At 32.2% G+C, this 13,406-nt stretch overlaps 1 protein-coding gene across 1 annotated transcript in view; it reads left to right on the top strand.

Annotated features, from left to right (window-relative positions):
- USP25 (ubiquitin specific peptidase 25) overlaps nt 1–12,635 on the top strand; it is a 130,448-nt gene extending 117,813 nt beyond the window's left edge. The window contains exons 22-26 of the mRNA XM_021679295.2: nt 1,759–1,837; nt 5,363–5,442; nt 9,374–9,497; nt 10,722–10,917; nt 11,233–12,635. Coding sequence (XP_021534970.2) covers nt 1,759–1,837; nt 5,363–5,442; nt 9,374–9,497; nt 10,722–10,917; nt 11,233–11,405 — 652 coding nt within the window. The 3' untranslated portion in view covers nt 11,406–12,635. The remainder of the gene's footprint in view (nt 1–1,758; nt 1,838–5,362; nt 5,443–9,373; nt 9,498–10,721; nt 10,918–11,232) is intronic.
- Nucleotides 12,636–13,406: the final 771 nt, after the last annotated feature.

Below are 13,406 nucleotides of genomic sequence, written 5' to 3'. Positions count from 1 at the left end.
AATTTCTCAATCTCTGCAGTATGTATATTTGAGTCAGATAGTTCTTTATTGTGGGGGCTATCCTATAACTTGTAGGATATTTAGCAATGTTCCTGACCTCTACCTGCTAAATGATGGTAGCACCTCCCACAAGTGATGACATACAAAATATGTGTTTGAGAATCACTAGAGAAAAGTATTTAAATGTATACACAAATAAAACAATTTAATGCCCTCTGATATCAAGAGAAGCCTTAAAATGGTTAAATTACAGTTCACCTTTGAACAATGTGGAGATTAGGGGAGTGACTGTGCAGTCAAAAATCTGCACATAAAGTGTATAATTTTTGACTCCCCCAAAACTTAACTGCTAATAACCTTACCGTTGACTGGAAGCCTTACTGATAATATAAACAGTTGATTAACATATATTTTGTATATGTATTATATACTGTATTCTTACCATAAAGTAAGCTAAAGAAAGGAAAATGTTATTAAAATCATAAGAAAGAAAAAACACAATACTGTAAAAAATCTGTTTGTAAGTGCACCCTCAAAACCCATGTTGTTTAAGGATCTACTGTGTTTTGGTTTACCAAAAAATGTTTTCCCCTAGAAATTTGTATAAAATCCCTAGAATTTTTTTTTTACTAATACTAGAAAATTAAAATATAATCTAGTTAGAATGAATACCATTAAAAAAATTTAGGCCTTGGGTAAAGATCCAAGTATTGGACATTATTTTAGAGTACAGAGACATTTATGTTATCTTGGAGCTCATTGTAGTCCATTTTAATTCTGAAATAAATGATTATCTTTTCATGAATATCTCAAAAATACTGAATTAAAAATACATATAGCAGAGGAGAATATGTGGAAAACAAAGCATTCAGGATTAAATTCCTGCTTTACCATGTGTCTGCTGTGAAATTTCAGATTAAGTGAAATAATACAAGTAAATGGCTTGAACAGTATTTGATAGACAATAAAGCGCTCAGTGAATGTTAGCTATTACTACTTTATTATTAGTAGTAGGAGCATCACTAATTTTACATATAACCACCACAAAGAGCTCAGAAATATGACAGATTATGACCCTTATTATTTGGGTTGCTGGTACACTGTATTCCAATGAATATATGCTATTGAATTTGGGGAAAATATTCGTGGGGTAATCATGCTGACTTTTCACTCTTGCAATTTTTGTCCTGGGGACTGCAAACTGGTCAATTTGTTTTGATAGTCTAATTTCTCTCATACTTGAAAGAGTAAGATCCATGTGATAACTAAATATATTCTGCAGAGATTTCTTTAACAATGATTCTATGCATAAGAATGTCTCTGTTACCTGAAATGATAGGCACATTTTGAATTCCTTTTTTGCTTTTTATGAATAATGCCATTTGAAAGGGGAAAATGAGATTTAATGTTTCTTAAGCTTGCTTAATAGATACACATTATAAAAAAACACATTTCATTTTTTACTTGTGCAGTATGTATTGATAGAATGTAATTTAAAAGCCATATGTAAATATAACATGGTAAATTTGAGTTAGAATTATTGATGCTGTCTTCTTTATGTACTTTGTAACTATCCAACATTGATCCAAAAAACATTTTCAATTAAGGTTATTTGGGAGTTGCTTCCTCAAAAAAGTATTGCTTAATGACAATGGATTTTATTTTCATATGTGTTGGGTAGTTTAGTTTTGTGTCACGTATTTTTCAGTTTTTATGAATTTTGCTTTTGATTTAGGAATGCATTTCTTTTATTTGAAGGTGTCACAACATAATGAAAGTTGCTCAAGCCAAACTTGAAATGATAAAACCTGAAGAAGTAAACTTGGAGGAATATGAGGTAATGGGCCCTTTGAGAGGTTGAACTATAGATTGAGGAATTCTGTAGTTCACTAATCATTTCAGCACAGCTGAGCATAGGAGAGAATAAGGCATAGAGAGGGTAAAGTAACCTGCCCAAAGTTTTCACAGCTAGCAGATTATTTCACAGCTAGCAGATTATAGCTTGTTAACACAACCTTTTTTAATTTAATAGAACCTGCATTCTTAAATGCTATTATGGTCACTGAAGCCATGCTGTATTTTTTCTTTGCCTCGTCAGATATTTTGGGGAGGAAGTTGCAAACCTGCTTTTAATCATTGTATGCCATATACATTTGTCATTATTGGACAGTGTTGTACATGTGAGAGAGAGCATGCATGCACACTCATAAAATGCTTATGGTACGGGCGCCTGGGTGGCTCAGTTGGTTAAACGACTGCCTTCGGCTCAGGTCATGATCCTGGAGTCCCGGGATCGAGTCCCGCATCGGGCTCCCTGCTCGGCAGGGAGTCTGCTTCTCCCTCTGACCCTCCTCCCTCTCACGCTCTCTGTCTCTCATTCTCTCCCTCTCAAATAAATAAATAAAATCTTAAAAAAAAAAATGCTTATGGTAATTTTTGTATACAAATTTCTCTTTGTGTTAACTTTGGCTTTAAAATTAATACTTTTTTTTTTTAATTTACCAATTCAGACACCTAGTATTTCTTCAGACTTTTAAATTTAACTTTATACATTGTCTTTTTTTTTTCTTTTCTTTTTTTTAAAGGTTTTATTTACTTATTTGTCAGAGAGAGCGAGCGAGTGAGCGAGCACAGAAGCAGGGGGAGCGGCAGGCAGAGGGAGAAGCAGCCTCCCCGCTTAGCAAGGAGCCCAATATGGGACTCCATCCCAGGACCCTGGGATCATGACCCAAGCTGAAGGCAGACGCTTAACCATCTGAGCCCAGGCATCCCAACACATTGTCTTTTTTAATTTATAAATCTAGTCAATTTTAAGTTGATTTCATAGTGTCTTTGATTAATGTTTGGTCCCATTTAAAACTTAATTACTTTAGATTGATTCCCTTAAATAATTACTGTCATTCACCACATTAACATAAAGAAAAATATTCATTTTTGATGAAAACCCTTAACTAACCCAGAATACAAGGTGCAACTACTTTAATTTGCTAAAGAGTGTCTCAAAAAACAACAAAACTAGCAAATATATAGAATTGTGGGCATTGAAAGCTTTCCTTTGTAATCAGGAAACACAGGGATGTCTGCAACCACTTCTATTCAGAATTGTACTGGAAATTCAAACGGGCAGCAAAGCAACAAAAATAAGCAAAAAGTAGAAGATTGGAAAAGAAGAAATAAAGTTATTATTTGGAGATCTTACACCTAGAAAATACAAACAAAATCTGCAGATAAATTAGTTGGAACTAATAAGAGAGTTTTGCAACATGCAGAACCTATGTCAAACACCAGTTTTATTCCATTAACCCAGCAGCAGATAATCAGAAAGTGAAATTTTAAAAAATGACATCATTTATAATAGCATCAAAAAGTGTACAGTAACTAGAAATAAATTAAGCAAAAGATGTGCAGGACTTTAGGATACATTAAAGAAGACCTGAATAAATGGATATTCATATTATGTTTGGACAACTTGGTATTGTAAAGATGCCATTTTGGGCTGCCTGGGTGGCTCAGTTGGTTAAGCATCTGACTTAGGCTCAGGTCATGATTTCAGGGTCGAGCCCCGCGTCAAACTCCCTGCTAAGCAGGGAGTCTGCTGGTCCCTCTCCTTCAGGCCCTTCCCCTGCTCATGCTCACTCTCTCTCAAATAAATAAATGTTTAAAAAAAGAAAAAGATGCCATTTTACCCCAGAGTAGTTTATTGATTCTGTGCAGTCCCTATCAAACTTCTAGCAAGTTGTGTGATGGAGCTTGATAAGCTGATTTCAAAAATTTTATGAGGGGTGCCTGGTTGGCTCAGTATAGCATGCAACTCTTGATCTTAGCATCATGAGTTTGAGCCCCACATTGGGTATAGAGATTACGTAAATAGAACTTTAAAAAAATTTTTATGAAATGCAAACATCTCAGTCTAGCTCATTCTTGAAGAACAAGGTAGGAAAGCTTTATTCTACTAGAAATCAAGAGATACCATTCTTAACCCTTATGCTTTATAATAATAATAGCATAAGGGTAGGTAATTTAGAACAATATAGCAGAATGAAAATCTGAGAACATATGCACAAATAAATGTACACATGATACATGCCAGAGATGACAAGCAAGTGGGTTACTCGCTCGGTTTGTTCCTAAGATTCAAGTTACATGGGACTTGATTTTTAATTATGATTTGACTTTGCATTCTCTCTCCAGGGTTGCTTCATCTGATTGGATTCAACATATTTTTGTTCTGAACACTCCTCATATTCTAACTGCAGAGCCATTAAGTCTTAAATGTATTTCCATGACATATTTTTGGATTCTAAGTGTCCTGCATATCTTTATCTTGCTCTGAGTCACGACTCAGCAAACCTGGGCCAACAGACCAAATGCAGCCCACCACCAGTTTTTATAAAACAGTTTTATCGGAACACAACTATTTGTTTATATATTGTGTATGAATGTTTTTACACTACAGTCACAGAGTTGAATAGTGAAAATAGAGACTGCAAGACCTGCAAAGCCTAAAACACTTACTGGCTAGGTCTTTACAGAAAAAGCTTACTCACAACTTCTCAGGCAATTCTAATGACAGTAGAGAGGCAATTTGAATACTTCCCCAGAGAAGCTAACTTTAATTATTTATTAAATCCTATATTGAATTTAGTTATGGTTTTCCTTGAAACAGTTTTTTTTTTTTTTTCAAATAAGTTAAAGAGAAATCGTGATTTTGTTTTCTAGCTAGAGGGTGTCAATTCTGAATTGTTGAGTCCTATTACATGCCCAATAATTAGGTTTTGGAGGGAGAGGCAGTTGAAATGTGACATGCTTCTATTCTTCTCACCATATCTCAGATGAGTAAACTATTCAGCTACCATATATAAAATAAAATTTAACATAAATTTCCAAAATTAAAAGGTTAAATAAATTTATTATAACATTTTTCTTTTAGTTCCTTAACGTTCTTCATCAAATAATAGTCTTCAGTATTGATTCTGTTAGAGTAGTAACTTCATTTACCTCCTACATCTAATGTGAGGTACATCTATAATAATATTTTAATAATATACCTTTATACCAAAGAATTTTTGAGAGACAGAGAGAAAACATGGTAGATTATCTTGCCTTTGTATTTCTCTTAGGGTCAATCATTATTTAATTCCTCATTAGTTTCTAATAATTTCTACATGTATTATTATACTAATAAAGTAATCTTGTGTATCAAAAATGAAAGTCTTGACTTAGGTCTAGTTTATCTTAATTTTGAATTCTTTGGTTCTATTAATTTGAATAGTTGTCAGAACAATGTATTACTTTATGAACAGTTTTCATTGTGGTTTTAATATCCTACTCTGCATTCTTTTAAAATTTTTTTTACCTACAGGAGTGGCATAAGGATTATAGGAGATTCAGGGAAACAACCATGTATCTCATAATTGGGCTAGAAAATTTTCAAAAAGAAAGGTAAGGCAGAGTGGTCAAATATTATTTTTTGTACTTAATTCTATTCGGATATGACCGCATCTATAGAAAATATTTCATTCACAATATGTATTTTTGATAAACTTTCAATTTTATAAGTTTTAGATTTACAGAGAAATTGTATAGTTAGTATAGAGAGTTCCTGTACATATAACCCATGTATTTTCTGTTTTCAATTAAATCTGTAAGGTTGGCATTAGTTAAGTCTTTGTTTTTATCAGCTCTCAAATACTACAGTTGAAGTTTAGGATGGAATAGGATTAGATTGAAGCCTAGAAATTTGCTGGGGACCAAAGAAACTGGTACCCCAACACAGGGAATTCTTTGTATTCCCTAACATTTGCCTTCAGTCTCCAGACATTTTCATATTCCGAGTCTAATCTTGACTTCAGTCTGAGATAGTGTTTCTGATCTCTTTGTCCAAAATTCCAGTTACTATAAAAAATAACACTGTAAAAAATTGATCACTTGTCTTCTAAGAATTGTGACTGCAAACACATTTTAGGTCATTTTTCATTTAAATTACAGATGGTTTTAAAGGAATTGCTACTTATTAAACTATAATATTATTTACTTTTAAATGTTATTAAGAAGAAAAGATGGTTATTGATTTATTTACTTACACATTATTCACTAGTTTGCATTTACGTGTTATCCACATATTTCTTAATTCATATTCTTTAACATGAATGTACTTGACTAATGATTTTTTTTTAGAAAGTGCTATATTTTAAATATTCTCTAATAGTGCATTCAAGTAAAAGGGTTATTGAATTCCTCTTTTCTTTCTTTTCTTGTTTTGTATGAAGTATAGGAAACCTCCGCTGAGATGTTAATGCAATTTTGTTTTTAAATGACAACGCAGGCTATTACTTCTAGAGCTATGCAGGCCATCCTGGTTGCCACCAGCCACATGTGACAATTTAAATTTAATTAAGAATTTTAAAACTAAAAATTCAGTTTCTCAGTCCTACTAGCCGCATCTTGAATGTTTAGTAGCCACTTGTGGCTGGTGGCTCCGGTATTGGCTAGCGCAGACACAACACTCCCTGCAGAAGGTTCTGTCGGATCGCGCTGCTCCGTTTATGGGACAGTGCACAGTCCCATCCCTTTTACACTTAACCAAAATTTTAGAAGTTACCCAGAATTAAAAAATAATGTTAATACTTGAATATACATTATTAAAGTCCTAGTCTTTGTGTAATTTATTTATTTTAATTTAAATTGTGTTAACATACAGTGCAATATTGGTTTTTGGAGTAGAATTCAGTGATTCATCACTTACATACAACACCTGGTGCTCATCACAAATACTGTGTAATTTATAAGATAATTCATTTTGGTCACTGAAATATAAAAGTATTTTGATTAGTAGCTTTATGAGTTATTTTATTTCGGTCAGAGTTTTATTTCTTTAATAGGAATATTCAAGTTCACTTTAGGATACCTTAAGATTAATATTTCTGAGAAAAATAGTAATGTGATCTTATAATTGAACAGAGTATCTAAGTTCAATAAGGCATTTCCATTTTATAGATAAACTGTGTTTACTTACACATATCTCCAGAGAGATGCAATAACTTTTTCAAGGTCACACAATTAACTAGGGAGAAAAAGTGAAATAGAGATCTTTATTCTTGTAAAATTTAATGAAATCAGGTAAGTACAAGAAGTATTTATTTTTCTCACTCAACGAGAATTAAAAAGATGAAACTCACTTTCTTGCTCTCTGCATTTACTTCTATATTAGCTTTTCTTAGTTAACATTTGTTAAAGGACTTTGAGATATAACTTGGAAGTATGTTTTAATTTCATAATTTGCTAATTCTCAAATATATACTTACTCAGAAAGTGAATATTCTGATGAAGCAAATGTTATTGAATTGGAAAGTTCAACTAGAAAATTAGTAATGGTGACAAATAATATTTATGGAATATCATAAAAAGAAATGTTAATTTTATACTTTAAATATAGCAATTACCACAGCTAACAGGTTAGAAAATATTACCAGAAGTTCTGTCCAACTTTTTTTTTAAATAAAAATATACAGGGCGCCTGGGTGGCTCATTCGTTAAGCGCCTGCCTTCGGCTCAGCTCATGATCCCAGGGTCCTGGGATCGAGCCCCGCATCGGGCTCCCTGCTCCGCGGGAAGCCTGCTTCTCCCTCTCCCCCTCCCCCTGCTTGTGTTCCCTCTCTCGCTGGGTCTCTCTCTGTCAAATAAATAAATAAAATCTTAAAATAAAATAAAAACATAGCACCTCTAAGCCTTGAATGAAATATTGATTGATAGTCCATTGTCAAGTCTGAGAGTAGTGAAGTGAAATCATGTTTTTAGGAACCCTAATTTTACAATAGTATAAATGAGGATAAAGAATCTACAGGCTACATGGTCTTGCTTTATCTTAAAATAAGAATGTGGTACTTGGACTGCTGAGTCTTATTCTGATTTGTTTGAAGATACGTTTGTAGGCACTTTAGAGGTTGTTGATAAAATATGGAAATTGTGTGCTTCAGTAAAAAATTGGAACAAGGTCATGGTTTCAGAGCTATAGAGAGGTGACTTAGGTCTTGAAGGCCAGATATGAATGTCAATCAGGGAGACTTTCAAATAGGAAACTTAATGGCTATAAAAGAAAAGGTAGATATGCCAGCAGACTACCTCAATTTAGTGGTGTAAAACATTTAATATTATTATCACTCCCTTCTTTTTTTCTTTCATAAGTAAAACAGGTCTCTAGCTGAGGTTATGTTTATATTATTTCAAAATAAAATTCCATATTCCTAAGTTTTCTCAAAAACAAATTCCTGGGAGAAGCCTTTTCAAAAAACTATATGAAATAACTTATTTTTATGAAATAGTTTCAGGTGTGTAATTTGAGTTGTCATTAATTTCAGTTCTACATTTAATATTGAAGTATAGAATTGATTTATATTTGAGCACGTGAAATTGAATAATAAACAGTAAAACTCAGTGTAACCTAGAGTTTTAAAAGTGTTTCTTTATAGTAGTTCACCTTTTAGGGTGTTACATTTTTCTGAATTAATCCATAAGAAGGTATGTTACGATTAGAAAAACTCACAAAGGAGATAGCTTATATTGTTCATATTTCAGTTATACAAATATATAGCTGTATTTATTTCCTGTAGCATATTAAGAGAGGATAATTACTTTAGAGGCAAATAGAATACTCAAACATTTTTACCCTCCTCCCTTTTTAAAACCTAGTTTGAACTTCATAACCTCTAGGCTTACATTAATGTAACATATTAATATTACTTATAGCAAATATAAGAGACCTAACTGCCAGCTTTTATGTTAGTATGCGCTGTTTTTGTTTGTATCCCACTAGAGTTTTCAGATTTAGAAGGATTCTTTTCCCTTTCTACTTCCCCTGGGTCTCCTTTGGATATTCTGCCCTCTATCAATTACATTTTTCTCAATGATAAGAACTGTGCCTACACATAGAAAAAACCTGAATGGTCACTGAATGAAACAAATGTTTGTGATAAAGAAACAGAGTAACCTGATCCTTCCTTCAAACAAAAATGACATTATGTTGTTAAAAAAGTAGATTCTGGGCTTTCATATCAGTCTTAATTTTGACTCTAAATGGAAGACATGAGGTAAACAATTACCAAAGAAGACTGGAGCTATCTAAATTCAGCAATTATGGGCTTTTCCTTCCCAGTCTTTTCTTAATTCCTAGTTCCATTTTTTTTGTCTTTATGACATAACTGTACAACTGGTTTCATATATGGTGTTCTCAGGCTTATAGTACATCAGATATTTTTTTGGTAATGTTCTGAATAATCAAAAACACAAATGTATACTTAAAGTATTTTATAATTGTAGTTGACTTTTTTTTTCAAAGATGAAATACTAATACTATGTGTTTCTTTTAATTTTTAAGTTATATAGATTCCTTGCTGTTCCTTATCTGTGCTTATCAGAATAACAAGGAACTCTTGTCCAAAGGCCCAAACAGAGGACATGATGAAGAATTGATATCACATTATAGAAGAGAATGTTTACTAGTAAGTTGAATATACATAGGTCGTGTCTGCTTTATCATTTTTTCTTATATTGAACACATTTTCCAGACTCATGTGTAAGTGATTGACTATAAATTCTGATGGGGAAAGCGTCATGATGATGTCTATAATCTGGGTTTAATCCCTGAAGATGTGAGAATGCACTGCATTCTTTATTATCCCTTCTTCTTTATTGGTCCTAAATATTGCAGGTGATAAACCAGAAATGTTCTTAAAATAGGATCAAAATAATTACATTTTTTCATCATTCTACCATTCCCTTTTTTGGTGAGAGAAGAGGTGCTGCATAGAGCATGAGGAATTACTATTTCAGAAAAATAATAGATTTTTTTGAGTTTTTATATATAGTATATTTGGTATACATAATGTCAAAAGATTCATTATAATACAGTATCCCTTTTTCTCATCTAGTCACTGGTAGTTTTTGTTCCTCAATATTTTTACTATCCATGTGTAGAAATACTACTATTGTTACATAAACTTAAAAAAATGTTTTTTAGCAATTTTTTTGCACTAGATTACTTTCTAGATGTCTGGAGTACTTTGTTATTATTTCTCTAGTTAGCTAATATGTATAAAATCACAAATTCCATCTTTATACATTTTTCTGATTGAATTTCATTCTTAACTATTAACATCACTCTGTTATATATTTTGAACACCTAAGTTGTGATTTTTTTTCCTATACAGAATACACACACATGCACAAAAGTATTCAAGAATGTATGATTTTTGAACTTATATAAGTTACATGGTTTAAGTGTACTTTAAACAACTTTAAGTAGGTATACTGGTAAAATGTTTTCTTTCAGTAGAACTACATAGTATAAGCTAATTGTAGTCTTTAGTATGTCTTTAAAATTTTCAAATGAGAATATTAGGAGGTTGTGATCTTACTATTTTTCTCTCAGCTGCTTTTATTGCATTTTAGTGTATTTTAAAACTCGAAGCGTTAGTGGTTTGTATCCATGGAGGATAGTTCTTAATTTGGCCAGTTTCAAAAGGTTTTTGTTTTTTGTTGTTATTGTATACATAGCTTTTTCTAAGAGACTTCATGCTAGAATAGATTGAGATTGTTTTTCCCGATTGCAATTTGTTCTAATATTGTTTTGTAAACATACTTATTATGTTGTTTTTGGTATTAACACAGTATTTTTATTTAATTAAAGAAAAGAAAACTCTTTTTCTTTTCCTCATTGCATTAAGAAATTAAATGAGCAAGCAGCAGAACTGTTTGAATCTGGAGAGGATCGAGAAGTAAACAATGGTCTGATTATCATGAATGAGTTTATTGTCCCATTTTTGCCCTTGTTATTGGTGGATGAAATGGAAGAGAAAGATATACTTGCTGTGGAAGACATGAGAAATCGATGGTGTTCCTATCTTGGACAAGAAATGGAATGTAAGTTTAACCACTGCTAGTGGGCACCTCAGTTGTTGGGATTAAGCACAGTTAGAATTAGATGTTATTCATTTTTATCATTTTTTATATTCTGTAATATTTTTACATTCACATCACTTTTTTTCCTTATTTACAAACCAAGTTGTGCACATTGCCTTGCCATTTATATTTTACCTCTCTCCACCAAATGGTAATTATTTTGCATATTTTGAAATGAAACATCAATTGACCACTCTAAAATTAATAAATCTTGTTAAAGATGATAATTTCATTCCCTCTCTATCTTTAGCTACATGTAATTATTTGTATTTTCAGCAAACCTCCAAGAGAAGCTGACAGATTTTCTGCCAAAACTGCTCGATTGTTCTACTGAGATTAAAGGTTTCCATGAGCCACCGAAGTTACCTTCATATTCCACACATGAACTCTGTGAGCGGTTTGCCCGAATCATGTTGTCCCTCAGTCGAACTCCTGCTGATGGAAGATAAACTGCACACACTTTCCCTAAACACACTGTATAAACTTTTTTTAGTTCTTAACCCTTGCCTTCCTGTCACAGGGTTTGCTTGTTGCTGCTATAGTTTTTAACTTTTTATTTTAATAACTGCAAAAGACAAAATGACTATACAGACTTTACCCAGACTGCAAACAATAAAGCTGAGAATCGCATGGCGCTCAGACTTTGTTTTAACCAGAACTGATGTATAATTACAAATCTGATTGATTTCATTATGGCAAAACCATGCTTTTGCCACCTTCCTGTTACAGTATTATGTTTGTTTTTATCTTTTCTTTATCTACAGCTTTCCATTCAGTCTGGATCCTTCCACGACTACAGCCATTTAAGTGTTCAGCACTGTGTACACGATACATAATACTTGGTAGCTTGTAAATGAAATTAAAGAATAAAGTTTTATTTATGGCTACCTACGTGTTTGTAAGCAGGTATATTGTATATTAGTGTATCATTTTAGTTATATATAAGTGAATTTTGTCTGGGGATTGTGTAAGATCGGATGAATAGATGAATAGATTAATACAAACTTTTAATTTTTCTCTGTTAGCACATTGGAAATTTACTAAGTATTTGACACTTAAATATATCTATATTTTTGACTAAGTTGTTAAACTCAGTATGGCACCTAAACCTGTTTTGAATTCAAATCAGGTTTTCACTGAAGTGAGCGGCTGATATTTAAGTCAACCACACTGAAACTTAACTTTTTCTTAGATTAACCTTTTATTTTTTTATGTATTTACAAATAATATAGCAAGGTGATTATTTCAAGAGATACCAGAAAAAAGTACTTGAATAAGGGCTATTTAATAGTGAAACTTATAAAAAATCTGTATATGTATATACACACACATACACACACATTCTTCATAATAGAGGACAATGTTTTGCATTATATAATCATTCTATTTTTGTAAATTGTATACCACTTTAATTGAAAATGTTCTCTACTAATCAATGCTGTGAAATGAAGTTGATATTGTTGAACTAGAAATTACGAATATCTTTCCCTGCTTTTATTTTCCTCCTTTTCAAAAAGAAAAAGCTGTAGAACATTTTGTAGATGGAACTGCTGTTTAAGATTAATGAAGTCATATTGTGAATGAAAATCAATGCTTTAAAGGTAATCATGTTACCAATAACCTATTTTTGAATTTATAAAAATTTCTTTATAAACGATACTTTGTTAGCATAGTAAAATATATCATTATACTATGTGTATGTTTGTTATAGCGTCGCCAAAACTTAGAACTCTCTATAAGTGCCTCTCATAAAAGATCCTGGACAGAGTAGGAAGAAGAAGATACTAAGCCGTTATATAATGTTCCCTCTCAAGGTATCAATGCACTACTGAGGTATTAATGACAAGGACTTGGTACTCTTTCTTTTGTAAGGTTAGATTTTGTACATTGGAGCTATCAAAATGTGTTTTGGTTTAGATTTTAAATTCTCTACTGAGCAGTAGTAGTATTCTACATTGGTTTTCAGGTCCTATGCAGAGTTTTAAAACTCCATATGTATCATCAAAGCATTTGTAAAGTATCTTCAGTATTACATGATATTTTACCGTAATGGTAAAGTTGCTTGTGTTTATGTATATAATTGACCACTGAGACACAAGTGCTCAAACACCATATGGAAATCACTCCCTCCACAAGGCACATCCAGGGAATCATGAGGCTCATGCTGAAGGTAAGTATTATTATTGTATTTCATTTTCTACTTAAAAGCCAGTTGATTCATTCCTATTAATGAACCTGAGTACTTATTTCAAAAAGTGACCTTTTTTGAAGACCTGGGGCAACAACTTGTTTTTATATCAATAAGTTTCAATCTGGTCTAAACTTAGAACCATGGTACTAGATAAAACAGTCAGTAGCATTTTATGCACCTTAAATTGATGCTGTTTAACTTCCGTTTACTTCTGATCCCTTGTTTGTTGGAAGCTTTTCAGTATTTCCTTCAGTTGCAA

This window comes from Neomonachus schauinslandi, chromosome 1 (genome assembly GCF_002201575.2).
Source record: "Neomonachus schauinslandi chromosome 1, ASM220157v2, whole genome shotgun sequence".
Lineage (NCBI taxonomy): Eukaryota > Metazoa > Chordata > Mammalia > Carnivora > Phocidae > Neomonachus > Neomonachus schauinslandi.
The sequence above is the reverse complement of the archived record's forward strand: the minus strand, read 5'-3'. Positions and strand labels throughout refer to the sequence as shown.